The sequence below is a fragment of the Acanthopagrus latus genome, chromosome 20, assembly GCF_904848185.1.
Source record: "Acanthopagrus latus isolate v.2019 chromosome 20, fAcaLat1.1, whole genome shotgun sequence".
NCBI classification, from domain to species: Eukaryota; Metazoa; Chordata; class Actinopteri; order Spariformes; family Sparidae; genus Acanthopagrus; species Acanthopagrus latus.
This window is the reverse complement of record NC_051058.1, coordinates 1,803,979-1,831,564: the sequence shown is the minus strand read 5'-3', so window position 1 is coordinate 1,831,564 and position 27,586 is coordinate 1,803,979. Positions and strand designations below refer to the sequence as shown.

At 40.0% G+C, this 27,586-nt stretch overlaps 1 protein-coding gene across 5 annotated transcripts in view; it reads right to left on the bottom strand.

The window, feature by feature from the left end:
• The window catches only part of LOC119009647 (RNA binding protein fox-1 homolog 3-like), a 504,213-nt gene that overhangs the window by 14,702 nt on the left and 461,925 nt on the right, over nucleotides 1-27,586 (bottom strand). For all 5 annotated transcript variants that reach the window (XM_037081113.1, XM_037081116.1, XM_037081117.1 and 2 more), the window contains 5 exons: nucleotides 25,023-25,083; nucleotides 21,957-22,010; nucleotides 4,253-4,385; nucleotides 2,418-2,457; nucleotides 2,205-2,269 (listed from right to left, as the gene is read on the bottom strand). In XM_037081113.1, the coding sequence (XP_036937008.1) occupies nucleotides 2,205-2,269; nucleotides 2,418-2,457; nucleotides 4,253-4,385; nucleotides 21,957-22,010; nucleotides 25,023-25,083 (353 nt within the window). The remainder of the gene's footprint in view (nucleotides 1-2,204; nucleotides 2,270-2,417; nucleotides 2,458-4,252; nucleotides 4,386-21,956; nucleotides 22,011-25,022; nucleotides 25,084-27,586) is intronic.

Below are 27,586 nucleotides of genomic sequence, written 5' to 3'. Positions count from 1 at the left end.
TGACTGACAAACACTCTGCCCTTGCCCTGACAAAGGCCTTTTAGGCTAAAACGCGTCGGCATGTTTTTATTAGACTAGCCATGTACTAATAAAGGCGTTTTAATTATTACCCTCTTGAGTGCCTCAGATCTTTTCTTACAAGTTCTACTTGGATCCCTAAACTGAAGAGTACCAGATGGACACCTTTTTCTACACCCTAGCAGCACTCCATGCATTTTGTTTATAGAACTGAAGTTCTATAAAGACATTAATAGCCTTCCTATCAATAACTGGATATTAACCAACTATTTATACATTTTATCATCCAATTGTAATCATGATGTTAACATATTTCATCTCATTTTGCATCAGTAACCACATTTTCCTGTTCCCAAATGTTGACTTCAGAAAAAAATAACTTTGATCTATTAACCAATATAGACAAACAAACAAACAAACAAACAAACAAACAAACAAACAACAGGAAAAACTGTTTGTACACAAAGATAGGAGTCCTATTTATTCTGCTCCAGCATCCTGTCTCTGGTCTGCATCACACCTGAGACTCTCATCAACATCACAGCAATTTTAACTCTTGCCAGGCAATGTATGCTTGTACTGTGTGCCTGTATGGAGTAACTGACATGTTTGTTTGAAATCCCAATCAGTATTAAGTATTAAGTATGAGTAAATTAAGCATGAGGGTGCTAATTTTAATGTGATAATATTATTATAGGCGACTGGTGTGTGTGTGAACTTTTGAATATTTTTGATAATTTTTTTGATTTATTCATGTGTTAAATAAAGTGTGCTTCTTTAATTTGAAAAGTGTCTCTTGCCCCATGGTATTATTGAACCTGTGTGACCTTATTCATTAAAAGTAGCTTAGGATTTCCTGGGGGTGAAATTACCCCAGGTGGCATTGTCACAACACTGTAACTCCCTTTCCACCACGTGGAAGAAACTTGTCCATCCTATGGACAAAACACCCAGGCATAGGCAGACTTATGTAGTTTACGCTATTCAGTGCCGCCAGGACTGCACAGATTTGTACACTGGGAGAGACAAAACAACCTCTCAATAAACGAATGGCACAACATAGGTCCTCAGGTTAAAACTCTGCTGTCCACATACATCTGGAGGAGAAAAAAACATTCCTTTGAGAACAACAATGTAAACATCTTGGCCAGAGAAGACAGCTGGTTTTAGGAGTAAAATAATCCATCTATGTCAAACTGGAACGATCATCTTTGCACAGAGGAAGTGGCCTACAACATTACTTATCACCCATCTATGATGCAGTACTTAGTTCCCTCCAGACAGCTTAACAGCTATTCACACCTTGGCTCATCTAACCCTAGCAAACCACAAGTAGCCTTAAAGACTCTGAAACTCAGAGCTCACACGTGCCCTTAACGACTCCGTATGGACACTCCCAGACCGAGTTTAAAAGCATGCAACCCCCCTCCAGTCAGTTAGACCTGAAGAAGCCTCTTGAATGAGAGGTGAAAAACCTTCAAGAAACTGAAACACGTCCGATTACTTATGATAAAGCACTTCGAATTACAGAGATATGGAGAAACCTGAAAATGGCTGTCCACCGATGGTCCCCATCCAACCTGACAGAGCTTGAGAGAATCTGCAGAAAATCCCCAAATCCAGGTGTGATGCAACAGATTATTCTTCTTATTAAGAATATACAATTTTAGCATAAGGATGCAACATAACAAAATTGTCCTGCACCAGGAGGAACCCAGGGCCCACTGCACCAGCGTAAAGTCTGAAAATCGCACAGAAGATTTCATCCCAGTACCTATCAGCAGTCAGGGTACCGTTGGCTGTGACATGGAGGTCTGTGCAGTCCTCCAAGGATATTCCCAGGTCCATCACTGACCCACAACCAAACTGGTCATGCTGGACGATGTTACAGGCAGCACAGCATTCACATTCACAACTGCAATATGTCTATGTCTTTTGCCTCTCCTGCACCTTTCATTTCCACCAGAGCAGGTGACCTCAGTTCACAACCACTTATGCACTTATTGGTTAGCACGCTAAATTCAGTCGATATCTCTGCAACACAATTCATTGAGTTCTTTGTCATAATGTCAACACTGTCGTTTCTAAATGCTGTGTTGACAAAGTAAATCAAACCATGATTATTTACAATGAATTAACAGAGTACTTTTAAGTGAGCTTCAGGAGGCAAAAGAAAGCAAACATACCTGTCACTGTATGCTGCTGCGGCCGTACCAGCTGGCTGAGCATATCTGTAAGCTGCATACCCTCCCTGAGGTGAGACAGAGGAAATAAATATCACCTCAAATTTTTTGGGGAAAAACAACAACAAAATGTAGGTAATGGATTGGATCAAACGCTCAAGGCAGTCAGTGCAACATTATTTTCTTGACTGATCATAGTTAATAGCAATGACTTACATATATTTCTGCCCCATAAAAGCCATCTTGGTAGACCACACTGTTGACAGAGGATATCCAGCATTAAGCAAGTTTTTATTTTTTAAGTAAAATGTAATGAAAGGGTGACATCATGTCAGTGGAACCTCACATGTGTCTGTGTTCATGACAGCGTCCTACACATGCAAAAGAAACTCTTTAGTGCTGCTGAAGTGAGCACACCAATAGGCCTGTACAGTCACAATGGAACAACATCTGAGGCAAGAATGGAACAGTATTGCAACTTTTGCCCAGGACATGTTGGCTCTGCCATGTAATTTTTGTCGTTGTGCTTTTCTGAAGATAGAAAAAGTAATCAGCCAAAACAATGATGAATTTTCTTTTGGACATAGCGTGTTGCCTTTTTTAGTTCACAAGTAAAGTGGCAGATATTTCAGGCACTGAGGAAGAGAGGCGTTACCTAAATCATTCCTGTGAACACAGCTGTGGGTGGCTCTTCGGTGGGGAAATCTGTTCTCTTAGGTATGCATCTGACTTTCTGTAAATCCTTTTTGTAACAAAAAAGCCACCAAGTTTTCACTACAATACTGTGTCACATAATATTTTGTCTGTACTGCTCCCTGGTGGTTGGTTCAAGATAAACAATTACAAGTTAGCAGCAAAATCAAAGAAGATTTCTTTGAAATACCACCTCACACTAAATGGTTAAATCAGCAGTTCCATGTGGTTTACCTTTGTAGGTCTCTTGTTCTCTCTTTTTTATCTATTAAATATTCAATTGTGCTGTATTAAAAAGAAAACACATAGACAAAGGCCAAACTTAGACTAACACCCACCTGCTAGATCATTTGGGGTGTACATGGTATTCTCTGCAGAACAACAGATTGTATGATTCTTGTTGTTACTTTTGTTGATTTGATTTTCCAGTTATTTTCCTGATTTGTCACTGTATTCAAAACAATTATGTTTAACTTTTGGATGATAAACTGGGGCATCCTATTTATGATGTTATTAAGTTTGTAATTTGTCTTGGTTAGTTGTTTTTAATATCTTCAGATTGATTTAAAGCTAATATTCAGTTCTTTTACTTTTCGCTCAAGCTCTCTATCCAGTTCTTGATCCTCCGTTATTTATATGTATGATATCATTTGTCCTGTTATCATTGCCTAGCTGTTTCCTAAAGTAGTCAGAATCAACAAGTAATGATGTTTTGAAAGGCTATCGTGTATATGGTCTAAAGTTCAGTAACTTAACTTCCCCAATGGAAACGTTTATTATTAGGTATCATCCTTCCGGATCAGATGTGTCTGAGTTGTTGTTATAGGGGAATTTTTGTTAATCAGCGTAGCCTCTTCTATTTTCTTTGAAGAGGTGGAAAATACCTGGCTGATCCAATTAGATTTGAGTTGGTCAAGGTTGGAATTGGTGAGATGCATTTCTTGTAATAGAGAAATGTCCCCTTTTAAGTTTTGAAAGTCTTTTTGCCATTGAATTGAGACCCCTGATGTTCCAGGTTATAAACTTAATTGGTGTCATTTATATGTTTTTTGGGACGTTTTCACTAATATGTTCTCTCGAAGGCAGGCCCACTAAAGTGTGCACGGCAGGTCATAGCTGTCTCTTTACAGCTAAATGAGGAATGACACATCAGATAAACCTGAGACATTTTTTTTTTAAATTCTGAAATCAAAGATGACTTTTTTGTTTTCCACTTGTGTAGGAGTGAGTAACTAAACAGTATACTTATTTTGTACATGAGGAGAGTGTTGGTAGATGTATTTGCATTACATTTGTGACAGAGACCTGTCGTCAGTGTTTATTTTTGTTGTCTTGTGTGTGTTTGAGGTGGCACTCACGCCCCATATGCAGGAATTGGTGGAGGAGGAGGTGCAGCACGGAACGTGTTGTAGACAGCGCGACCCCTCCCTCTCAAATGGGTCCCTCTATAGGCTACAGCTGCTCCTGTACTGGGGTATGGGAATCCTGTGACTGAGAGTGACACATCCCACACACACACACACACACACACACACACACACACGCACACACACACACACACACACACACACACACACACACACACAGTGTGAAATCAGAATTGGAATCAGTATTCCTTTATTGTTCCACAAACCGGGACACCTCTTTGCCAGAGCAGCCAACAGACAGAAATATTACAGAAAACAATAACAACAGTAAAAAATAAACAATATAATGAAAAGGTAAGAAACAGAATAGACTCGTGTATACAAATAAACATAACATTGTGCAAAATTAACATGTGATTATAAATAGTGTGGCAGTGAATTGTTATTGACAAATAATAAATATGGCTATTAAAAATTGACAAGATAGTGCAAACCAAATATGAGAAATGAGTTATGTATAGTTGTATTGCACAGTGCAGGGGGAGGTCTAGTGGGAGCAGTGCTGATTGCAAAGTCTGACAGCAGCAGGAAGAACGAGAGGAAGAAACATGGGAAGAAGTAAAATATGCTGCAATGCTAAATTTCATATTTTTTCTGATTAAATCACTCAGAAACAGGTATATCTTAATGTAAGCATCTTATTGTAAACAAATCCCCTTTATTATTGGTGACATGCATTGGTCAAAACATTTTTTTGTCTTTACACAGTCAGTCACATTATTAATGCCTGAATGTTGATGCATTCACACACTAGTTACTCAAATCTTCATTGTTATTGTTTCTATCCCATACATTTTTGGCAGTTTTAAGCCCCAGCATACTTTCAGCAACAGAAATCAAATCAAAATGTTCAGATCTTTTAGGAATGTTTTGCTTGTATTTAACATTTTTATACCTACTCTACTTTTTGACATAATTAAGCTTTTTTCAACACAATTTTGACATAGAGAATAAACGGGAGACAGACACCACAGAGTTTAGATATCTTAGAATATTCCATATCCCTGGCAGTGCTACTACTACTGCTGCTACAACTACTGTTAAATTACTACACCCACTGCTACGCTGTGGCTGTATGGGTAAAGCACATGGCTAATGCCTCCATTGTCAGGGGTTCAATTCCTTATCTCCCCACAATAAAGGCAATTTGAAGTCAATCTCATTAAAGGATGAATTTGTTAAATACAACACGTGCAGAAATGAGTGCTGAATTCAAAATAGCTGGTTTTGCTCATGAGCACAAGATTATTTTTTGTAGGTCTACGTGCGATACATCTATACACTTAATTAAATACATGTTGGTGAAAGTAGCACCAGAGGCTGCATTTTAAGGAGTGCTAGCGAGTCATTTTGCCCTGCCCATGGCCAAAACTCATGACATACTTAGATTTCCACTGAATTTCTTTGTAAAGTTTCATGAATTTATGAGTAAATAACGAGAGAATAGCCTCCTGAATACCTGAGGCATGTTAAAATTGTCAGCTTGTTAAAATTATTGCTTTAAATATTTCTGTTTACCCTGGCTTTCCAGGAAGTTAGATACATAGCTTCTCTTTAGCAACACATTTTGTGAAATCTGGACAGCACTAGGGAGCTCCTTCAGCAACAGGCTGCTTCATGCTAAGTGTGTGAAGAAGCCATATCGCAGATCCTTACTTCCTGCTGCCTACTGTAAAACCAGAGGCTCTATATAAGGGCGAAATGGTTCTTCTCCATAATACATGCTTACTCAGTTAGGCCCCAAAGTCAAACAAGTGCACTTAGAAAATGTATTAGAGAGACACACAGGAAGTGCAACTTTCTCTTTACCTGTTTGCATCTCCCGTAGCAACAAGCAAGATCAACATCTGCTGTAACCACAGCAACCACAGATGGACTCAGTTGTCACTCGGACACACATTTATAAACTTAATTGAACTGTATTTTCTCCTTTTTACATTTTTATTCTTTTACTTTGGAGCCATCATCTTCTTATATATTATCTTTTCATTTGATCCGGAATTGCAAAGCACTTTGTAAAATCTGTTTCAGTATGAGCTCTACAGATTAATCATTGATCATCCTTCTGACATTAACTGAGCATTGATGGGTTACAGGTACATGTGGGAGGACTATGAATAGCAAAAGCTGTGCATTCCGATGCTGTTAGAGAACCTTCACTGTTGAAACACAATCAGTTTGCCTTTTTTTCTTCTTTGCCTTTCTTCTCATTGAAAGTTCTAACGAGTGATGGAGCAGGAACAACCTTTGATATACAATCAGATCTTTAAGGGAGTCTGAATGAAGCTTTGTGCATGTGTGACTGTTTCCATAGTGATTAAGATTTATAAAACAGAATCAGCATTTATAAATCTGACAAAAGAATGCATATGCATATTTCTTTGGTTGTGCATACACATATCTTAAATCTACACAGATTTTTTTGGTATCTGGCCCCAGTTATTTAATAGTGTAGGATTATCAACTGTGTGCTAATTTGGAATTCGATTTATAAAGAATCTCTCAGCCAGCGCTGTGTCTTTACAACAACAACCGCTTAGAGTCAGAAAATGACTCCAAGCGATGTTGATGTTTGTAGTTTAATAAGTGTAGACTGAGATAAGAAGTACTAGATTCAGCCTTGGACGCACCTTTTGTTATAAAGATTCACTTCAAAATTTCTCAGTCACTGAATGATGTCTGGCACAGTTTTAATTTATTTTATTTATAGATATATTTTACAAAGTCTCCAAAAAGACACCACAGTTCAAGGCTGGATCACAAAGCTGCTTAAAGGGACAGTCACACCATAGCATGTTTGGAGCATCCCGGCTTACAGTTTGGTAATTGTCATTGTTGTGAGCAGGAACTGTTCTGTTACTTTTAGTGCTAAACATTTCTTCATTTTCTATTCTTTTACAGCATAAGACATTTCTTAAAGAAAATACTCCTATAAAATAACAGTATAATAATGTTTTTAATTAATGTACTAGTGTTTAACCTGTTAAAAAAAACAATTCCCATAAAAATCTGCAGAAATTCTTTTAAAATAACATAGTGTTGTTTATATTGATGGAAAAGTTACTGGCAACAAAAGTTGCAATTACTAATAATAACAGTTTAAAAAACAATGTACTAATGATTACACTTTATAAAAATGTAAACCATCAAACAAACAAACAAACAAAAATGGTAAATTGTGTAGCAGCAGAAGTAGCCAAAAATGACAGCTTTTCTGTATGTAAAATTTAGTAGAAAACAACTCTACTGTTGTTCATTGGTTAGAACTGTTGCCTCAAGGCAAGAGGGCTTGGAGAGAATGTCCCCTCCTTGGGGAATATCAAGGAAGAGTTGATAGGGTAATGCTGATGAAATTTTCTAGATAATGTTCTGATGCCCTATTTCGTTAAAGGCAGCATGAAGCTTCATTGTAGAAAACTGACAAAAAAAGAAAAAAATAAGTAATGATATGTCTAGCTATGAAATGATATCTCGTTGTACTGGTTTAAGCAAATATGTGTTATAAATGATGCAGACCACATTCCTGCAAGTAGATGCAAGTTTTAACTTACTGTAAATTCGCCAACATTAGCAACAATTCCCCCCATCAAAAATAGCGCCCCCACATAGTCATGGCACTTGAGGAGCGCATAATCAATTGGTGATATATTCTGATTTAAAGGACAATTTCCCTAAAGATGCCCCCACCTCCCCTCTTTTTCATAATATCAGATGTATTAATTCATCTTTGTATGCATACATGTGTGCTGACAGGTGTACAGTTTGTGTGTATATGCATATGAGTTAGCATGGGGACATGTGTATGTACATGTTGTTAGTGGTGCGATGGATATGAATGCAATCTGATGATGAGCTATGGCTTGTGAATGCTACAGCTGTGCTGTAATAACCCATGAATCATGGCCGGGTCTCTGTCTGACAGTCAGCAAGCCCATAAAACAAATACCAACATCCACCGGTACAAACAAAAGCACTCTGCTGCTGCAAACTAAAATATCTTCATATATGCACATCTCATTTGTTAATGTATGAGAATTAGTCGTTACACTTGCTTAAGTCACTTAACAACAACAAAAACACTAAAGTTGTGTGTGTGTGTGTGTGTGTGTGTGTGTGTGTGTGTGTGTGTGTATGTCACTGTGTTTAATGCATCACACCACAAATCTGGTAAATGACAGAACACAGGTTTTATCACTAATGGGGCTTTGAAATGAATCGGCATTCTACATTACAATAGTGGAGTTGCTTGAATTAACTGCATTCATTTTCAGTACATACATTAAAATGTGACATTGATGACATCAAGTGGAGTGAATGAGATGCAATAAACATTGAAGCATTTCAGGAAAGGCAATTCTAAAGATCATAAAGATCACACTCTATCATCCAGAGTTGAAATGATTATAAAAGCCATTTCTGAAATCACTCTTGCTGTTTAAACACCCTAAATTGATACAGTTTCAGCCAGCCCTGGACATGCGATGGCACGCCTGTATGACAAAGCCCAGAGTTTATCTAATGTTGCTTGCAAATTTTTCAGCATATGTTAAAAAGGTTGGATCTGCTTGCCTAGTTACTCCCTCCCTCCCCCTCTCCTGCTTTGAATATAAGCAGCCTAAGACATAGTCAATCAATCAGTATTACATTCCCTCATTGTCCTTCATGCCCATGCAGCCTATTTTACTTAGTCAACCAAACACACACACACACACACACACACACACACACACACACACACACACACACACACACACACACACACACACACACACACACACACACACACACACACACACACACACACACACACACACACACACACGAACACACAATCTCTCTCTCTCTATCCCTGTCTTTGATGTACACACAGTCCACATAGACCAAGACTGTTATACATACTGATAAAAAGGCATTCGAGGTTGTATGGTCTCCATTCTAATCATAGTTTTCTCCTTTCTCTAAAATTTGACTGGATGCATGTCCATTGTATAACAGCTCTCATACGGTTTTGCTCTGCTATCCAACTACACCAGCTACGTTTTGAGGCCAGCACGGCACAGCACTGTCGGACAGCTGGAGTTGCAAGACTGAGGAGTTCCCACAATAATTACATAATCACAGCCGATCCCAGTTATGCGTATGTGTTATAAACACAACACCAAGAGGTGTTCCCAACCAAAGGATTAGAAGAAGTGCTTGGATTTGTCGCTTTTTTTAAAAGATTTTTGTTCTGGCGTCAACCTGTGTGATGCCAGACCAAAGTGTTTTATAATGAAAATTAACCAGATGTTATGAATTCTGTTGAACTGATGGGCCGTGCTCTGGCATCCGGCAGAAATAAAAGCACTGCTGTGTATCTGCTCCGGAGGGCTCCAGAGTGAGACGGAGGAGAGAGGACAGAGAGAGGGGGAGACACGCAACGCAGCGAAACCAGTGGAAGTAAGTAAGGTTGTTGCTTCAATAAAGCTTTTGTGAGAGACAGGCCCTTATATATGATTTCTTAGTTTTTCTTAGTGTATTGGATGCATATGTATTGTATGGGCAAAAAGGGGCATCGATTGTGCGTACATCACTTTCCATGCATAAATAGGGATTTGTAAAAGAAATGCTTGATGGGGAAATGTAAATATCAAATGTTAACTATAGAGCTGCGTTATCATAAGCAGTGTCATTTCTTCTTGTGCTTTATAAGTGTAACTATACATACATACATACACACCTTTCTATTAAAAAAAATTAAGCCAACTTATTCACTAATACAATATTTCATCAATGCTGTCTCCACTGCACAATGTGACCATTGTTCACCGCATTGATTTTACACAAATTAACTGTCTATGGAAACTAACATTGTTCTTAGTGATAATTACAGCATCCATTCTTGAATTCTGTTTTGCTTGTGTGACAGGGAATTTTATTGTCTTCATCCACCTCTTGGCTGTGGCCATAATTCAACATAGATACCCATGGAATTTACAAAAGGAAATTGTGCTCTGTCAATCAAAATTATATGAAAAATCACAAAGTATATGTAACAAGAATGAATCAAAGCTGTTTCTCATATGAAGGACTATGGATGCATTGTGTGAGTAGAATTCTCATATTTGGTTTAGGCGGTTGGTGCTGCCTGGGAAGAGCACACAAGAGGAGGTGTCAGGCGCACAGGAGAATTGAACCCAAAAGCATGTCACAGAAAATTTAGTTTATTGAGTCTCAAAAAGACAGGCAAGTGTCCATAATTCACACAGGGGTTCAACAGGCTATTCCTTACTGGTTTGACCCAGTTGACATGGAAAGGACATGGAATGGATCCTCATTGATATGGAAGGTGGAGGTGGTCAGCCACAATGCTGTTGATCTCAGAAATAGGGAAGGGTCCAATGAATCTAGGAACCAGTTTTGACAATCAGATTCTCTGTCCAGAGGTATATTGTGGTGTGGGGAGTTGACGCCAATTAGCACCTTGATGGTAGTGGGGTTAGGGTTAGGCCTGCCTCTAGGTGCGTCGACAATAATGCAGACCTGGACTGATGGATTGTTGGCCTGTCGTTCTTACTCTGGAGAGAGTGTTGGCTGGTATCATCTGGAACACTGAAAAGGCATGAAACCAGTGGCAAAACTGGGGAGGGGGTTGTGTGCATATTCCACCCAGATGAGTTGCTTAGACCAGGGTGAGGGATTACCAGAGGCGAGGTAGTGCAGGGCAGTCTCCATCTCCTGTTTTTTTACGCTCTGTTTGCCCATTAGACTGGGGATAAAATACGGAGGGCAGGCTGATGGTGACCACCAATCCCAGAAATGACACTTCTGAAACATGGAACTGAAACTTCTCTGCCTTGATGAACAATTGATTCTGCAGCAGCCTCTGAAGAACACTGAAGACATGCTGAGCATGTTCCTGCTCAGATTTGGAAAAAAAAATATTAGTAAGCGTTCTTTTTATCCGGTTTGGAAAGGTGTTGCCCCCCTGATACTCAAAGGCAGAAGAAAATGGAGGAAGAGACTTCCTGTTTTTGTCTGTAACAGCGTTGAGGGTCGAACTGTTTTGTCCTTTTTGTCCACAAAAAAAAAAAATCCTGCCCCTGCAGGTGAGGAGGAAAGTCAGATGATGCCAGCTACCAGAGACTCTTGCATACATTTTTCCATACCATTAGTTTCAGGAGTGGATAGAGAGAAGAGATGACCCCTGGGTGGGGTGGCTCCTGAGAGGAGCTCAATGTAACAACCATAATTGTGGTGAGGAGGAAGAGAGGTGGCCCGAGCCTTATTGAACACCTCCTGGAGGTTGCAGTTTTCTTGTGGCACCCCCCAGAGTTGAAAATATTCTGAGGGGAGAAAAACTGGTGATGTGTGATAGTGCAGACCTACGACAGACAGCATGGCAATGACTACTCCATTGCAAAGAGTTTGTGTAGTCCAATCAATGTGATTATTATGTCTCTTAAGCCAAGCCAGGTATAACCCAGGATGACAAGGCTGATGAGGTGCATTCGAGAGATGAAAGTTGATCAATTCAAAATCGTTACATGACCTGTCAGGCAGAGAGGAGTAGTCTTATGGTTAACGGTACAGAGGGGTTGACCATCAAGAGCGGTAGCAGGAACGGGCTCAGCCAACTCTGCCAGTGTTGAGTTGGATGGCAAGAGAACTGTCCAGCAGGTTAGTATCAGCAGCAGTTGGACAAGCAGGAAATTGTCCCACTGTTCAGCCCAGCTACAAGAGCTCATGGTTGTCCATGAGGCTGCTGGAAGATGGATCCTGGAATAGTGAGTGAGTAACTTGCAAAGCCGCCAGGGTGACTCCTGAAAGTGGGTGGACAGAACTTTCTCCCTCCTGCACTCGCAGAGACGGCCATCAATATGTATAACCAGGTAAATGAGTACATCGAGATTAACCAGGAGTCCCTGTCCCACTAATTTATCACCTTAACACAGTCAGACAGCCAGAAGTAGAAAGCATCAAACAATGAAGCAATGTTTCACTTACTTTCAGCCACCACAATGTAGAACCCAATGGAGTAGTCGGCCACAGTTCTTCCTCCTTGAATGATAATATAATCACTCTTTCTGGAGTGGTATGAAAATTGTGGAGCTCAGTGGAAAACCATGTGACAAAAGTACAGGTTGCTGACTGACTCACTGGGTGAGCGGCAGCCTGTCCACACTAGGAGTGTGAGGAGGTGGACTCAGGAGGCTGCTGATGCACGACAGGACTGCTTTGATTCAACAGACTGGGATGTACTTGTTGAGCCACATGGAGAGAATCTCGACAGCATGACTGACTGCATCACAGAATACCTCAGGTTCTGTGAACACACCAACATGCCACCACGGACAGTGCGTTGCTTTCCTAACAATAAGCCGTGGATCACCAATGACCTGAAAACTCTTCTTAACAAGAAGACGAGGGCGTTCAGGTCTGGAGACAGGGAAGAACTGAGGAGAGTGCAGCATGAACTCAGGGATATGCTGAGGGCCTGTAAAGACACTTACAGGAAGAAGCTGGGGGCCAAACTCCAGCAGAACAATGTGAGGGATGTGTGGACTGGAATGAAGCAGATCACCGGGTGTAAGGTGAGCGGCAGACAGTCATCAGGCAGCTTGGAGAGGGCAAACGAGCCGAACAATTTCTTCAATAGGTTCAGCACACAGCCTTCCGTCGTCTCCCCGACACCTCCAGACCCCCACACACCCTCACTGCCCCATATGCTTCCTCCTCTCCCCCCTCACTCCCCTGATGTGAGCTCTCCTGTGCAGCACCTCTCCTCCTCCTCCTCCTCCTCCTGTCATGACTGTGACTGCAGGCCAGGTTAGGAGACAGCTGGTTGTCTATTGCTATTGTCATCAATATGAGTTGCTCTATTCACACATAGGCTCAATCAGACATTGTAGCAGGGAACTGGAAGTGTAAAGTCCAGGCCACACTTTTTGTACATTTGTATTCACACATAGAGCTTTGTGTTGTTCAGAAAATTTCTGGATATTAGTGAATTAGTAAAAGGGGCAGGAAATGCGGTATTTTGCATCAATATCTTATTTTCCCATGTTTTGCATATCATAATTTGCTTGTGAAAAAAATAACAATAATTAAAATGGCTGAAATTCCATGGCTGCAGCAATAGTTAACAATACATAAAAAAAAAACAAACAAACCTCAAAACGAAACTTTGGGAATGTAATAGTTTTGAATTCAGAAATCAATGCATGGTAGAGAACATATCAGGATGTGAGAGGAGGGGAGATCAGAACAAATATCAGGGGGTCACTGTTTTTGGAAGAAGTGATTAACATGTTATTGTATCCAAGTTTGAAACACTGGGACGACTGCAGAGAACACTGCGGGTCTTCTCTCCATGCTGCATGTATTCAAGAGATTCGGTTCATTTGAGTCTAAAATTCTTTTGCCACCCTGCCTCAACAATGAGAGTTTCTCTCACAAGAACATCACCAACCAGCACAGTATAATCACTCATATTGTAAAGCTATGTGCTGGGTTGTGGTTTTACCCATCTAAAAACGAAAACAGTACACCTTGTTACCTGACAATGATAACGTGGTGTGATTGGAATGATGGATGTTTAACTTTTTTATAATCATTCTGCTAAATATCCAGAATGTGATTTTCTGGTGATCCGTTTTATGATCTAAATGATTTATTCTTCTGACTGTAACTTTTTTTCATGTGTGAAAACCATCATGTGTGAAACCATTTCACCATTTAGAAGATTTGTTCTTTTTCTGTGTGTGGAATTGAAAACATTTGTTTTTTTTCGAGAGGAAAGTAAGGCCAATTTAAGTATGAGTTGTTGAGGTGAGTGTGGTCAAGGCATGGCTGCGGGAGAGAGAGAGAGAGAGAGAGAGAGGTGGAGAGGGCTCAGGAGAGCAGTGCCAGGTAAGTGATTGGCAGGACTGGCACCCAGTTACTAATCACTCTCTCCCTTATATATATAGTAGCGTGCTGGATCTCAGATGGAGGAGGTATGAGAGATGCCCTGGAGAGCAAGATGAAACGCACAAGCTGCGCACAATCCCTGTGTCTGCATTATTGTGTTTGGTGGGGTTAAGCAATAAAAGAGGCTTAAACCCCAGCGCTGTGTGCGTGGTTTATACAAGAAGAACTCATGGTAGCCTGGAAAGGGCTACATAAGTATAAAGTGTTTGTTTCTGTAATACTCATTTTGACCAGAAAAGGGCTTTAGTGCATGACGACCAATGATGGAAGCAGCCATGTTCTCCCAGATGCATTTTTACTTCTGACTGCACTCTAAGCACAAGATGAATCTCAATAATTAAGAGATCAAGTTCACCATTTGGTGAATGGCTATGTCCCATCCCGATTTAACAATGCTTTAAAGACATTCACAGTCTGATCTGAAAAGCTAATTTACATCTGTCTGTTTCTGATAATTACCATCTAAACAAAGCTTTCATTTTTATCCAAAATCCTAGAAAAAGGTTGTTTTTTTTTCTTCTTTTTTTCCCCTATTTAGACAAATTATGCATGGTGGACAAATTTCAGCCTGGTTTCAGGATACACCATACTCTTTTGAGGGTGAAATTTGACTTTTTTTTGTCCTTGCGGCCCTCCCACATCTGTAACGTCATGAATCAAAAACACAAATAAGCAAAATGCTTACCCGCCAATATGTTGCTTCAAAACCATTCACACTGGCAGCAATGGGAAATTTGTGATAGCATGCTCCAATATGCGATTTAAAATGCAACTTAAACCAAATGAAACGGGGACTGGTACAAAAACTACAAAAAACAGCTTGCACAGTTTCAACAGGGTCCCAGCACTGACTTGCTAGCTGACAGGTACAGAGAAGTCTTGTTCACCAGATAATGGCAGGGATCCATGACAGCACCCCAGTTAAAAGCTAACTGATGGAAGCAGCTGCAGATAACCTTGTTACCTTGTAGGCAAAGTAAGATTACTGTTTTATCAAAGTCACCTGGTGGATTTGAAGACAGCATTGATCTATCTAACAGATTCAGTTCCCTGTCCATCGCTCATTGACAGCAGTCTTTCTGTGCAGGGAGGGCACTCATCCCAAGTCACCTTTGTCATCTCGTCTCTATAATTTTGTGACATTGGTCATATATTACACTGTAATGACAAAGATAAACAATCAATAGGTCCACCATTCTCTTGAGTTGTGATTTGACATCCCTGTAATATAATGATATTACAGTTAATTATTATTATGATTATGCCTCCTGATTAGTACGCCTCCCTGACACTGGGACTTCCTAAGAACAGATTAATTAATTTGACTCTCATGAAGCGCACCCAGGATGCCACAACATTAACACACATAGTTAATTTGTACCCACAAAGCGAGACTCACCGCAGTCCCAGTCAGCCAACTTTGTTCACCCATGGAGCACACAACAGGCAGTGTGCCAGCCCTCCGTGGAAAAACAAAGCCGAGAATCGCCCGCATGGGTTGCCAACAATTGCCTTTTATGTCGTAATCACCCATCTGTACTGATTCACAGGTCTGACTAGACCACACACCTGCATCAGTTCCACCCGGCTACATTACACTATGGCAACTTCCACAAATGTACGGTGTCCATGAAGCCCTTTGTGTTTCCACAAAGTTCCACCTGACCACAATGAAACATTTGCTTTCTATGTGCAAGTGCTCAAAAACACATCAGATAGGAAAAAAAAAAAAAAAATCTTTGCATGAACAAAAGTTCATCCATCTTAGACATCAGTTTCTCCTAAGCCAGTCCAAAGTCATGACATGTGCATGACTGCTAATTCAGTCCTCTTCCTTTCAGCAGCAGCATTGTGAGAGTTAGCTCCCGATTCTCCAACGAAACCATGCCTCCATTCCAAAGCACAGGTAACCCCATTTGTGCACTCAAAAGTGTGCACTGTGTGTGTGCTTGCCCACTTGTATGGGTAGTGCATGTGGTTATACAGTCGCTATATGGTTGCTATGTGACGCTTCCAATATTCCTCTTTGTGCCTGTAACATTACCTAGGATGTGGCTTGTGTAATTAAACTGATGTGCATTCAGGCAGTAGTTGAATTGTTGAAATAGTTGTAATGTCCTATTTTAGTTAAAATGTGTTTTAAAACCTAGTAAGAACCTAGTTTTGGGTTAAGTAGGCCCACCTAATTTTCTCTGTGCCCACGCTATGATTTTTGCCGACACTATACTGCCTACTAAAATTGGTAATGCGTCCTCTTCTCCTGCTCGCATCTCCTGTGACTTACCACCAGGTTCCATTTAAGGCCCTATTTTATTCTAATTGTAGATGCTTCCTTTGGTCTATTTTCAAAGGATATAATATCTGCTATTATTGTTAACTCCCTTTTAAATTCTATTCATGTTGTGAAATCATTGATGGTAAAAACCTTTATTCGGCTCAACCAGATCAAAACTGAGGTACTAATTTTAGGCCATGCAGACAATTCTACATCTATTAAGCTCTTGTGATCAAATTTAAAGTCCCATGCAAAAAATCTTGGAGTCATATTTGATTCTGGTCCCATCGGTTAAAGACACTGAAACTTCAGCTGATGCTTTCATTTGCTCTCGCCTTGATTATGCAATCTATCTATATATGAATCAGTCAGTCAGCCCTATCACACCTGCAGCTGGTTCAAAAGGCAGTAGCAATCTGCAAAATGCAATCTGCTGACCAGTTGCTGCTCTCCACTCCATGCACCCTGCTTAAAACCAGAGGTTACTGAGAATTTTCAATTGTTGGCCCTAAAATGTGGCATCGTTTGTTGCAAGCAATTATATCACCCCCCTCCACTGATACAGTCACTTCAGGGATGTTTTGAGGTCATGGACTAGCAGTCACTTTGTGAGCTGCATGGAGAGGACATTGATGGGCTCACAGAGTGTATCACAGATTATATCATCTTTTGTGTAGACTCCACTGTTCCAGCTGAGACTGTACAATGTTACACGAATAGCAAGCTGTGGGTAACAAAGGACATCAAAGAAATCCTCAATGAAAAGAAGTGGGTTTTCAGAGCTGGCAAAAGAGAGGAGGTGAGAACAATACAGGGACACCTAAAGGTGAAGATCAAGGAGGCTAAAGAAACTACAGGAGGAAGCTGGAGTGGAAACTTCAGCAGAACAACACAAGAGATATCTGGAGAGGAATGAGGACTATCACTGGATTCAGGAGAGCTTGCGATAGATGAGTGGAGGCAGCGTGGATGAGGCCAACAGACTCAATCCATTTTTTAACAGATTTGATCTTGGAGAGGAGACAGCTGGTGAGACGCCACTTGGGCAAGGAAGTGGGTCCTGATGGTGTCAGCCCCAGGGTGCTCAAAACCTGTGCCCCACAGCTATGTGGAGTATTTCACCATGTCTTCAGCATGAACCTGAGTCTACAGAGGTTCCCTGTGATGTGAAGGACGTCCTGCCTTGTCCGGACCTGTGGCACTGACCCTCTACATCAAGACCCTGGAGAGACTTGTCTTGGAACAGCTCCGGCCCTTGGTCAAACCATTCTTGGACCCCATGCAGTTTGCTTATCAGCCCCAATGTGGAGTTGTAGATGATGCCATTGTCTACCTGCTCAACCATGTTAGCGCCCACCTGTGCAAGCTGGCGAGCACAGGACAAGTGAGGACAAGAATACTGTGGACAACTTTGTCACATAGTGTGAGCGGAACCATCAACAGCTCAATGTGACAAAGACCAAGGAACAGGTCTCCTAGCCAACCCCAGCAATGGAGATGGAGTGCACTGTCAGCTGTCCAGGATTTATGGAGGTCGATCCAGCTGATGGGTGCTGGGAAAGCTGTCTGATTAAGGGTGATTAATTTCCCTTAAGACTCACTTTACATCCTGCTTTACAGCCACACAAAACTTTAACTGCACTCATCATTATTTCAGAAGAAATCCCAATCCCATGCTCTTTGACTGTAGGTGGGAATTTTTCATTTTTCATACAGTGGAGGTGAGAAGAGTGCATAGAGACAAGAGAAGGAAGTGAGAATTAGAAATGCCTCAAGGAAAGCCGGAGGAGCGAAATGCAAGTGGGGATTGTTGATATACTGTGAAATATACTGTATTAGCATGGTTGAATGAATACTGAGGCATAAGAAAAATCTATGTAGTTAGAAGTTGGTATCAATGGAAAAATGCACAGGTAGGATAAAATACAGGCATGGCTGATTTTCCCTGTTCTGTTAATGGTTTTCCTTCCCTCCCTCCTACTGGGAGAAAGGAAGACATACGGTGCTGTGCAGTCAAATGTTCGTAGTGGGTGTAAGACCGCTAACCCATGGCACCACACATTAGTCTCCTATAAATTGGAAAGCCAACATAAGTACGTATGAGCATGAGTGTATTTTCTAATATCTTCATGGTCATGATGAAACAAGACATACAGACCTCTGTGCTGATTTACGACAAACAATTTATGTGTGCACAAAGATAGAAATATACATTTGCATCCCTTATTTTTTTTTTTTTATAAAGCTGTGTGAACACATGAATCTGTTTTCTAGATCTCAGTCATTGTGGACACAGGTTTGTTTCCACTCCTACAGTTATACATAAAATTGGATGTGGAAACAATCTTGTATATTAATACTAGTGCCAGCTCCACAATTCGTAAGACCAGGAAGAACAGACACAAGGGGCACAACGCAGTTAAACCAATTCATCAGCATCAGAACAGCTATCATTATGTGCAAACATAAAACACAACTGTGACCACTGACAATAGCGCCTGCACAGGTACCTGTAAACCATGATTGCAGTAATATTCTCAACTGTCTCTAATTTTCACGAGAAGGATGATCAATGAATACTCTTTAGAGCTCATATTGAAATATTGAAACAGTGCTTTGCAATTAAAAATCAAATGCAAAGACCTTTAACACAGAAGTAGTGGTTCCAATGTTATTCAAAAGAATAATACAATTCCTTAGTCATAAATTATTTACAGTTAAGTTTATAAATGCCCCTCTGGGTAACATTTTAAACATTTTCACATAAGCAAAATGTTAAGTGATTTCATTATAAAGACCACAAGAGTAATACAACATGTGTGAGATTGTTGGTAATTCCTAAAAATATATAGGTTTTTTTAATTTTTTTTTTTTTAATGAAAACATAACCAGACCATAAGAAAAGCATTGTCACAAAATAAAAAAAATTAAAATTGAAATCAGAAGGGCCAGAAATACAGTATTTCTCTCTTTGTATAACATAGAACATTTTTATGTGAAAATTGTCTTGCATGTTTGACATATTACCCACTAACTATATTGTATTTACATTGCTCATTTATAAAATAAGGTCTATGCGAGTCTTCTACATGCAAAAATAGGGGGAAAGCACCCTCTTATGACCAGTTGCCACAGTTATCTCCCTCTTTGAGCCATACATTCTGCACCCGAAATCTGAAAACAAATTTTGCTTTAGCTTAAATAAGTCTTTTTTTTTGTTATCAATGCAAAATCTCAGTGCTGACTGCTACTAAAAGTGGACATGCAGAAATCATAAATTGTCATAAACTGAATTGTCTTTCTTCCACTTTCAGTTGTTCAGTGAGAAAATAAAGCTCCAGCTTTACCTGCCAGGATTGTAACTGTGCTTGAATGATGTTGGGGCCAGCCTCATATGTGTAGCTACCATGATATTTTGTTTTGATAGTGCTGATAGATTTGAGTGGGTATGTATCCTCACATAGTGGCCCTTAACATTGCTGCTTTTGATAATTGGTCTTGGAATATATGAGACTGACTGATTTTGAACTGCCCACTGGAAATTTAACACCTAAGAGGCCATTCTTGATTTAATGCTGTTTTTGTCAACTTTTCTCTTTTTAGTGCACGCCATGTGAAATATCTCTGACTTGCATATGCCTCCTAAATTGTTCTCTGTCAGTCTGTATTTTTTCATTCACTCAGGTCAACCTGCTTGTTTGAATGTGCTGATTTGATTGGCAGTAGTAGTAGTGTCATGTGAGATGATTTACAATGCATGCAATTGGTTTGTTAGTTTCAAGTGGCCAATGAACCAGTGCTGCAAAGGCTGGAAAAGCTGCGGCCATCAAAACGTAGTAATTCTCAATATTGTATTAATTATAGGTCTGTGTCCAGTTGGGAAAGGGTCTGGAGTGGGACAGTATTCCGCCTATGAGTGACCTGTGCAATAAGCTATAGTCAATGTCAATATTGCTTTTAATCTTGCATGAGTCTTGTATTGTACCAAAACCTTGACTAAGAGAGATAATCAGGGTCTTGTTTTAAACGATATGCCCCTGTGAGTACTACAATGTTCGCTATATATTATCTGGTGTGTCTGGTTGAGGTTGCTGCCAGAAAACACAAGGTTTATTTCATGCAACATGTGTACACCTGGCCCTACTGGCATTGTGCAAATGTAAAACATAATATGAGTCGCATTTCAGTTTCACAATTCAGGCTGACAGTCACAGAACACCACTGGAAGTGGCTTTTAAGCAAGGCTAGCAGGACGGTCAGGCAGACAGAACTGGACTGCAAACGTATGGTTATTTGACACTGCAAGTTCGGCTGGTGTTTTTATCTTTTCATGACCAGAAGGATAGGTATGCCTCATTGGCATTGTAAGCATTGACACCCACTTCAATATGAGCAAGAGGCAGCATAACTCGTGGGACACTCAGAATTGACTCTGTGTGTGTGTGTGTGTGTGTGTGTGTGTATATGAGAGTGAGAGAGAGGGAGCACACACACAGATGGAGGAACTACCGGGAGCAAAATTGGGGTTCAGTTACTTGCCAGAGGACAATTCAACATAAAGACTGCAGGGGCTAGGTATGGAATCACTAACCCTCAGATTAGATGGGCAGCTGCTCTACTGCCTGCCAGATATCCCTAATTAGGTAAATGGCTTGATTTGGTAATTAAGTAGTAGTGGCTGTATATGTAAAGTGACTTAAAGTTTAGGAATAAGGATACAAACTTAGACTAGTGTTAGACTGACAGGCATGTGAGTATGTTGGACAGAGATGTTTTTCTTTACGTAAGCAGCCTCTAAAAATATGTGATCGGAATATAAATTCCTGAATATGTCTATGTATCTCACAACATAAGCACACATCACACAACACACATGCAGACACACCAGCAACCACATACAGATATATACACAAGCAGTGTATCACGGGACTGTGAGTAAGGGTTTGGAGACCATCTGAAGTTATTTGGTTCGGTTGAGGGTGAAGGGAATGATGGCAGGATGGAGGGACAGAGGCAGAAAAGCAAGAATAGAGGGAACGAGAAATAAAGGAGATGGATGGCCTATCAGTCAGGGTAGTCATTTAGAAGAGTGCTGTAAAGCTGTCTGGGAATGAACTTATTTCAGACTAACAGGCCAAAAGGAGGGAAGTTAAGGGCAGTGGACAGTTCTAGAGCACTACTACTAAATGACACCAAGCTGCCTGGAATGCACATCTGGAATCATGTAAATCTGTGATCTGTTTCTGGATGGATCCAATGCACAAAGTGAACATATATGAATATATATAATCCTAATTTATCCTAAAATCCTAATTTATTCTAACCAGCCTGTGTCTATATATATATATATATATATAGGCTGGTTAGAATAAATTTGAATTTTACTGTACAGTACATGTTCCTCTTTACCTGCATAAAATTCAGGTCCATATACTGCTCCAACTACTGGATTCAGCTTCCAGCCTGCACAGAAGATGCAAACACACATACAACAGGGTGAGTAATGGCACTGCTTACCTTAAAAAAACCTTCTCCAAAGAATCACCATACTATTATCTTTTCCCTTTTGAAATGCTTCCATCAAACATTCAATACAAGATGTCTTTTGTAAGATTTTATGAAACCCTTGCTGGCTGTAAGTCATGTCTTGCATTTTTCAAATACACTACATACACAATTCACGTTTTTATGAAACTACCACATTAGTTTCTCCTCTGTGTCCTTATCTGTACTTTGACCATGTTTCTGCTGTTTGCTCTTTCATGAGTGTTGTTAAGGTACTGCCGGTAACCAACCCTTTTCTGATTATGCTGCTTCATAATAAAAGCTTTAATTAAAATAACCACAAAATAGGAACTTTTTGTGAAGAATGTATGGGTAATAAAACATGTTTATAACCAAATTAGTGGAGCCTCGTTAGTGGCTACATCTTGATAATCCTGCAGGAAGGCAGACTACTTAGAGACACTCCTTTGACCACTAATCAAAACAAGCAAGTAACTAGTTAAAGACCTTCAAGCAGGCAGCCCTGTTAAAATGCAATGCAATCCCTGCCTTGTTTGGCTGATGTGCCGAAACAAACCCGGCCAGTAAATGCATGGCTAAGCCCCATCTGAGAAAAACGGACAGTTTAAGAGCCACCAAGGTGATCAGTAGTTGGTGCCCAAGCCACTGGTTAGCCTGCGATGCATTTCATACAAAACATGCATGTGAAATTTCCTGTGCATGCCAACAGTGAAAATGAAAAGCGGGGCACAACTGATGGCTGTCACCTAATGACATCTGAGACAGAACAGCATTGGCAGTAGTTTAAAATACCAGCCACCATTAAAATCAGTTTTTAAAAGCACCTTTTGTTCCCTTTACCGGGCCAACCCTTCTACACTCACACATAATTTGTCCATGTCGGTAATATGGTTATGACTGGATATTTCCAACGTGGTGTCTTTCTCTGTCTTTCTTTGTAGGTGATTATGTGTTATAAATATGTAGACTTATTTACAAACACGGCCTGAATATATATACCAAGATTTATGATGATAGGAAGAATCACTTATTTTCTAGATCATTGAGCGCAAAATGGCTTGTACCCATGAAGTGCTGTTTTTGGCTATATTTCTTATTCTTTTCATTGTTGTTAGTATCCCAAATGTGCAGTCTAAAGAAATGTTAATTGTTGAGCACTTATGCGGTTCTTCTTCTCCATTATTTAATCTATTTTTGGTGTTTGGCAAAAATCTGCTCAACCACTGCTGAAGCCAACAAAGCACATTGAATAGAACTCGGAAAGAGAGAGCGGAGGAGGAGAGAAAGAGAGATGAAGTGTGTGTCTGTGTGTGTGTAGCTTTGTCTGTGTTTGTGCTTACAGCCTGCTGACAGTGACAAATAGAAAACCCTTCAGGGCTCATTCTCTCTTTCTCTGCACCCTCAAACAGGAAGGTGGTGGGTGTGTGTGTGAGTGTGTGTGTGTGTGTGTGTGTGTGTGCGTGTGGAAGAGAGGTGCTGACCAGTCCTGGCCATTCAATTCTTTTCCTCGATCATCCATTCCCTCCCCTTCTTCCCTGTTTTACTTTTCAGAGTCTCCATCGCTCTCTCCCTTTCTCCTTCCACCACTCTTTCATTCCTTCCAACCGAATGAGTCTGTGAGAGAGATGGAGGAGACATACACACCCTAAGGGTTCTTCCATCCCTCTTTACGAATGACTCCTGGCTCTTTTTATTGGCTCTATTTATTTACCCATTCACTCTCTCACCTAACCACCAAATTACCCTCCTCTAACTTTAAATCCTCTGTCAATCTCCAATCTGCTTCTTTCTCAGTCACCCTTTTCCTTTTACCCTTTTAACACCACTCCCCGCTGAATAAGAAAAGAATAACTTCACTATTTGAAAGATACTGCAAATCAAGCCTGCCTCTTTGACAAATATTGGTTTCAATAATCGAATGCGAACAACTCTTATTGTGTAGGCAGAATTTGCTGCCTCATTTTGTTTTGTAGCTACATATTAGTTTGCTTCTAATTTACAATACAAAACTGTAAAACATGATGATTTACATTTCTTTTCATAAATATAACCATAAACTCTGTTGCTCTGTAATACAGCCAACTTTGATACTGGTAGTGAAATGGAATGATGGGCAAGCAAACTGGAGAGGAACAAAAGGAAAGCCCCAATCAGAAAATATCCAAAAAATAGGGTGTTAAAATTAAAATTATTATGAATCGGAAATCAGTTTGAAAGTTTAAGATACGACTACAAAGATATGCCGACCTCTGGGTCGATCTAAACATATTGTCCACCGGTTGATGGCCTGATTTTCAAGTTAAGAATTGGTTGTAAAAGTTCAAAGCTCGGGGAGAGAATCTCACAAGATGAGGAACAGGAATGTTAGTATAGCATTGCCTAGGAAACAAAATCCACATGTCCGACAATGCCAACGGGATTTACAATGCACCATCAAATCTAAAGAGTGGAAGAGATTCTGATTTTATAAGAAGGACTGAGTGTTGGACAAAAACGAGGCTATTTGTAAGCTCTATAGAGCAGTGTTTAAGTTTAGAAGTAGCATGACAATTAGCAGTCGCCTAGTGAGATGGCATGATGAAACCTGTGCAGATGATGAGGATGATAGTGGAGCTGCCACTAACAAAAATAGACGAGACAAAGGAACAGAGATTAAACACTTTTTCCAGCCATAAATCAGTGAGGTCTAAGGTAATCACAACACCAAGAGCCTGTTTTATCATTTAGGACGTTTATAACCTGTCTGCTTTTGAAGGTGTTGCTATCATTATCAATAGAGCCATACAAAGGCCAAATGATTCTTTGAAAAAGAAAAAAAAAAAAAAAAGTTCCTTCATCGTATTATAGCCCATGTAGCTAGATATCTATCAAATAATCTAAGTGAGAGATTCACACTCCTAAAAAAAAAAAAAAAGCCTGGAAGAAATGGAAATAAGGTTGATGTCTTACCATTTGTGTAGGGGTTCGCCACCTTTTTGTTGGTCATTACTCTGGCGGTGGCATTGTTGACCTGTCAGCAGATGGACAGTGGTTAGTATGAGAGCAAACACACATGCTCACACATTTACACACACACACACACACACACACACACACACACACACACACACATAGAAACTGTAAATGCTGTGAACAATCCACATCGCAACCATTCTTAATGCCATGCTATTATTTTACAGTTTCAGCAATGAGACCATGCCGTGGGTTTATCTAATATCACTGTGTAGATATCATTCCCGGAACACCATAATTAATGTTGGTGAAGGTTCTCAGTCATCCAGGTCATGCTTATTCTAGGTGCCGTATCGTAGTCAGTTGGACTTCACCTCTCATCCAGCAAGTTTCTACACAGAGTTTAAAAGCCTTCAACTTCCCTCCAGTTAGTTAGAACTGCAGGAGTGTCCTTAAAGAGTCATCAAGGACACCATGAGTTTCAACGTTGTAAGGGCCACATGTCGGCCGTTGACCCAACCGGCCTTCCTGGGGGTTTGCTAAGGTTAGCTGAGCCCAGGTGTGAATGGTTGTTAAGCTGTCTGAGGAGAGAACTCAGTACAGCATTATAGGTGGGTGATAAGTAATGTCCTAGACCACCTCCTCTGTTCAAAGACGGTTGTTCCACTTAGACATAGATGGATACCTTTACTCTTCTTTTAAACCATCTATCTTCTCTGCTATGTTTTTTTTTTTTGCCATTTTTTTAAGCTCTGTTTTTGCTGTTTGTTTAGGTATAAGCAAAAAAGCAAAAAACAAAAAAAACAAAACAAAAAAAACAGGTAGACCCTTTCACACCATTAATCATGTGTTACAAAGACTAATGCCTCCCATGTGTGTCATTTTCTGGTCTTTTTCCAGAGTGGCAAAGCGATGGCATTACAAATGGCAATGTTCCAGGAACAACAACACAGTAACATCAGATCTTACACATGCAGTGAGTCAGAAGTCTGATGTTGCAACACATTCAAGTTAGAAAAGATTTAAACAGCATATAAAAACTGGAACAAATGCGCACAGATATGGTAGTTTGTAACCCCTAAAAAATAAACAAGATTTCAATAAGTTCAGTTTCAGATATTAAGAGTCCACAATAGCAAAAAAAAAGTAAAACCTATCAACAATGTTTTTTTTTTCATGCACACACAGCTCCTTCACAGTTCCCTCACTACTCACTATTGTGCTGCATGCAATAGTCCAACTTTCCCATGTGCCTGATTTTGGTGATTGGCAGTTGAAATGGTGGCTTAAAGTCAAAACTGGGTTACAATTGCTAGTATATTACCAGAAAAGAGACTTACTGTTGGGAGTTGATGTCATGAAATATAATGTGTTGGGTTTGCTTGTATTCATGTGTAGCCATAATATTATAGATACTATCCTGGCAAGTACACTTGGAGCACACTTTATTTCAACAGGATTGTCATTTAATAACAATTTTGCAAAAGTGGCTCACAGCTAGTTATTACTTATACATGACTATGTAACAGGTTGGAAAGGCCTAGCAGAATCAATTTTGCACACACTGTTAAGAAATTACACTTACGTACAGCACATTATACTTATACAGCAAATGAACTTGGGAAGAAATGTAGTGCTGCCCACATATAATTCTTTGTTAGTAATAAGTGGAAACAATTATAAATGCTAAATATGGAAACATTTAGGAATGAGACGTGATTAAACAAACCACAATCTCTGTGTGAGCTGAAGCAAAATGGTTTTGTAGGGTGAACCTAACCACATACAGAACCCTGGTTTCCAGAGTCAAAGTCCTGTGAATTGTTCACCCACTAACCACCTTGTTCTCACCCAAAAAAACAGAAGCAGCATTTACATTTCTTTCAAAAATTATAAACAGGGAGCATAGTCGTAATAATATTAGAGACAAGGTTACTGAATATGAGTTTATAGTTTTCTAAGTAAATAGTTGTCAAGGGAGAAATCCTTTGATAGAGTTAAAAAAAAAAAAAGACACCTTCAAGATTATTTTATTTGATTAACCCTATTGAGTTACAGTTGAAAGAGTAAGAAGAATGATTCAAAGATGGGATAAATATATCTCCATGCAAGATGATGATGACATCAAAATTGGACATTAACTGCTAAGGTCCCAGGACAAAAAGTTTTGACAAGCTGTGAACCGGCAGATCACTGTAGGTCATTTGGAAAGAACTATTTTAAAACATGGTAGTTCTAACTCAAGTCAAACACACCATGACCTCATGCAAAACCACAGAGACAAACAGACATGACACAATCCATCATAAGGAAGAAGAATAATTCATAATTTCTGTCAACACACTGCAATACACTAGCACACTCCTGAATAGGTCTGTATTTCTCTTTGTCACACACACTTACTGATCAGGGTTCAGCATGCAGCGTTCAAGGTGCAGCAGGCAGGTGAGAGAGAGGAAATGGATGAAGGAAGAGGGGGGAAAAGAGGGAGTATTGCAGAAAACATCAGGCAGGCACAGAAAGAAAAGAGAAATTCAAGGGGAAGAGGAGGGGAATAACAG